The sequence below is a fragment of the Morone saxatilis genome, unplaced genomic scaffold (assembly GCF_004916995.1).
Source record: "Morone saxatilis isolate NCDOM2014 unplaced genomic scaffold, NCSU_SB_2.0 Contig24, whole genome shotgun sequence".
NCBI lineage: Eukaryota > Metazoa > Chordata > Actinopteri > Moronidae > Morone > Morone saxatilis.
In genome coordinates, this window is record NW_023339807.1 from 26,635,226 (window position 1) to 26,639,375 (window position 4,150).

Sequence of the window (4,150 nt, forward strand, 5' to 3'; positions counted from 1 at the left end):
ATTTAAAGACACATGAAGAACAAATAAAAGAGAAATTAATCTGCTGACACTACATCACTGCTCTCCTCTAAACAACAACAAGGCTGCAAGAGAAATAAACAGGAAGTGTACAAAGTATCAGTGTGTGCTAAAAGTGGAACAACAGAGTAACCACTTACTTAAACGCCCCAGTTTGTGTTCAACAGCCACAACCCCAACTGACACACAGTCCCCGCTCTTTTTAACAAATCATTCATCATTAGTTTTTCTAATTTCTCTTACAAACGCTCACATCACATTACATTAATTTGGCTGCAGCCTTTAAATAACAGCTGGAATCAAGAAGAATTTATTTTATTTTACAGAAAATTCATCTTCGAGAAAGTTAGTGTTTGTTGCACGGACAGTTAACATCACTGTGCACATATTTATCAACCACTGCAACAATATGTATATCGTTTATTAATATTATTAACATTTTAACCCATTTCCAGGTGTTTCCATGAGTAGAAAACTAGTTTCCAGGCTGCGTGGGAAACCTGCTAATAGGCGATTATTGGCAATTATTTTCTAAATCAACTATTGAACCTGAAACTGAAAAAAGCATGAGCAGCAGGAGGCTGTAAGGACCAAAACCTCACGCCACAACAGTTTCTTTCTGTCTGCAGCTGGTCTCAATAACACCCACTGACACTGACTCTTAATACCCACCCTGTATATTACATTAATGCACTCCCATTTCCTGTACATTTTTCCTATCTTCATTTATTTATATTTTAAAAGTCTATTTTGTGTGATTTGTATATTTTATGCACCAAGACAAATTCCTTGTATGTGTAAAAACTTAATTCAGATTTTCTGCTGATCGACGACGTCTGTAAATAAATCTGAGTGTCCATCATTGTTGGCACAGAGGGAATCCACATTCTTCAGGTCTGTAAGATAAACTTTGTTTCTGTAGTCCTGTAGTTTCCTTTTTCATTGTTTACTTCTGAGTGTTACTTCCTCATGAAGAGATCCATCCAGCTGGAGAACAACAGCAACTACAAAAATTCTCAAAACAGTGTCGGCTCAACTGAGTGCAGATTTCAGCCCGTTTCTATACAAATATCCCATAATTCTCTGTGTTCCCATGAACTTAGACAGTTTGACTTTGACTGAAGGGACCTGGCACACCCACAAACCAATGAAAGCTTCCCACAGTCTCAGTGTTCAAAAAGGTCTTGTTTCATCCGACCAAGAGTCCAAAACCAAAAGTTATTCAGGTCAGATGAAAAGAAACTAATTACAGAAACTACAAGCAGAGTTTCTGACACGTTTGCTTGTTAAACAAACTCAGCAGTTAAGTGATTATCACAACTGCTGTTCATAAACCTCTCGACTGACTAGTTGATTAAATGACTGATCATTGTGTTCGGGCCTATTGCTGCTTGTAGCTCTCTCAATATTAGAGAGCACCACAGATCTAGAACAACTTAAATGATAAGGATAAAACAAACAGACTCCTTCCATTTAGATTGTTAAAACAACGGCCTTAGAACAGGAGTGGGACAGTAAATACTGCAAACTGTACTGTACTTTTACGCAAAGAAAAAGAAAAAGAAAACTTTAGACCCTCAAATGTCCAACAGTATTTTATTAATTTGGTAGCAGAAGAAAATGTATAAATGGTCAGAGGTTTAAATCAAGGAGCAAACTTCAGTTAATAACTCTTTTATTATCATCAAAGAAGGTGAAGAATGGCAGTGAAGAGGGCTAATATGTAAAACAATTTGTATAGCAGCAAGTTAACAGCAAGTAGATTTCTTCCACATGTACCTGACCAGGAAAGTTAAAACACAAACAAACAAAAACATGTTGAACCCTCATTAATAATAAAAACTAATTCATTATTTCACTTGGCTTCAACTGTTCACTTTTCCATTCTGAAATATATATATACGTATATGTACATAATCTACCATGATACATAAAATCATGTGCGGACACTATTTAAACTCACCTAAAGAACCGATCTCCACAGCTACTGCTCGCCAGATAAAGTCTTTTTTGCCATTTTAATTCAAGATTTCAGGTGCGGCGACACTGGACAGAGGACAGTTATGTAAAGTTCAAATAGTTTTCAGTTGTTTTCTCTGAATTTAAAGAACTTAATACAGTTCCATATGAATGGTAAAAAGGTTGAAAGACCTCCAACTGATCACTGATTGCTTTGATCAGAAGAAGACCAATCATCGGTGAATAGAGTGCATCTCTCGTTCAGTCTTTTCTTTCAGTTCTTACACCTGACACACTCACTGAGGAGCCCTTCACCCACACCCTGAAAACTGGGTAGAGAGGCTCAGTGAATCTAATGAACAAATAATACAAATAATAAATAATATCAAGATTAAAGTATTCTGTTAGAAGTATGAAAATGAAAGATAATCTTTAAAAATAAAAGATAAAAATAAGAAAAAACAGAAATAATAGTAAATTCAACCCAACAAATTCAAAGGTCCATCCAATAATATTAAACTAAGTTACTTTTATTCAACTTTTTGTTTTTATTCAATATAGACCAATGCAAACAGATATAAAAAGAGTATAAAAACAATCAGTAATCCTAAAAATTACAGGTTGGTAAATATACAGGATTAACTGCAGTAGATCAACAGAGAATTGGATTATTTACCATGTACAAATATCACATCTTTTCACCTCATTCTAAATTAAATAATTTAAATAACTCAAATCTTGTTTTAACTGTTGTTCACACAGGAGATAAAACTTTGGGTTCTGGGTAACTTATTTAAAAATATTTTAAAATATTTGTCATCATGAGCAAAATATTAAAATTGTGACTCTGGCGCCATCTGGTGGCACCATTAAGAACGTTTCTATAATCTTTCTGTGTTATTAAACTGTAATTTTTATTCCATCAGCGTAATTTCATTAAAAGTATACATTAAAACTTTGAATATTACCAATAGGCATAAATGAAAACAGCAAACATTTTAATTAAGCTACATTTTATGGGAGGAACAACAAGAACAGGAGAAGGTTGGAAAGTACAAGTATATAATATATATATAATTAACTACAAAATATATAATAATATATTTAGAAAAGTAACTTAGGTAGGGTTGTGCAATGTCAGCTCCCACTCTTGTCTATTTCCAGCTGTAATAATGGCAAAAAGAAATATACATAACAAAAAACAAATATTAAACAGTAGAAACATAATCATTTTGATGACCTTTAGCTTTACCAGTTTACTGAGAACGGTTAATGAACAACGGTAAAAACATCATATTACACAACACAATATCGCACTTTTCACCTTTATCAAAAAATTATAGCTTTGTGTAATTTGGCCATATTGCGATTTGGATAATATTGCGATTAATTGTGCCCTAAATCAACACTCAAGAGTTGAGTAAGCATCAGTAATGAAAAATTATGTTTTTATGTGTAATTTGCAGCCAGAAATGATATTATATAAGCATTTAATAGTTGTGGTGTGGACTCTATCCACTTTTAAAGCAATATATAAATAAAAGATGAATAAATAAAAGAATAAAATAAGAAATCACTCAAACTGAAAACACAAAAAATAAGCCAAATATACACGAATGTAACATTTCTGTTAAATATGATTGAAAATAAATTGATCAAGAATTTAACTTTCTCCTCTGGCAATTACCAGACTAAACTGTGGATTTCTCCCTCAATCACTTACCAACCAACCTGAACACCATCCCTAAAGCCCCCTAATAACACCTCAATGTACCAACTCAGCACTTACTTTAGCAACCAACTAGCTTCAACTTAGCATTTATTTGAACAACTTAGAGCAATAAACTATCTAACAACCACCTACTGAAGCCATAGAATTAAAATATACAGCGTTTCTGCAGGTCACATTTAAAGTCGCAATTTCACCAATTTCTCACGCATACCGGCAAATATAACTACTCGGTACTAGACCTTTTGGATATCATCTTATGAAGGTCTAGTATGTCGCAGCTCAGTAACACCACATAAATGAGTAAAATACAGTAAAATATAATTACAATGTATGGCTACTGCATAAGAAACATTTCTAATATCTTAGTAACTATAAACGACAATAAGCAATTATGACAATTAGCAATGTGTCAACAGCTATGGTGATAAGTAAGACATATTC

The 4,150-nt window shown here is 33.3% G+C and overlaps 2 protein-coding genes across 2 annotated transcripts in view; one reads left to right on the top strand and one right to left on the bottom strand.

Annotated features, from left to right (window-relative positions):
- Positions 1 to 4,150, top strand: part of LOC118336472 — a 744,338-nt gene that overhangs the window by 721,384 nt on the left and 18,804 nt on the right. The gene's annotated exons all lie outside the window — the stretch shown is intronic.
- LOC118336492 (stonustoxin subunit beta-like) lies at positions 1,694 to 2,331 on the bottom strand (the record flags this gene model as incomplete). The annotated part of the gene is given in 1 exon segment (XM_035673160.1): positions 1,694 to 2,331. A coding segment is annotated over 1 exon segment (93 nt), but the record flags the coding sequence as incomplete, so codon positions are not given.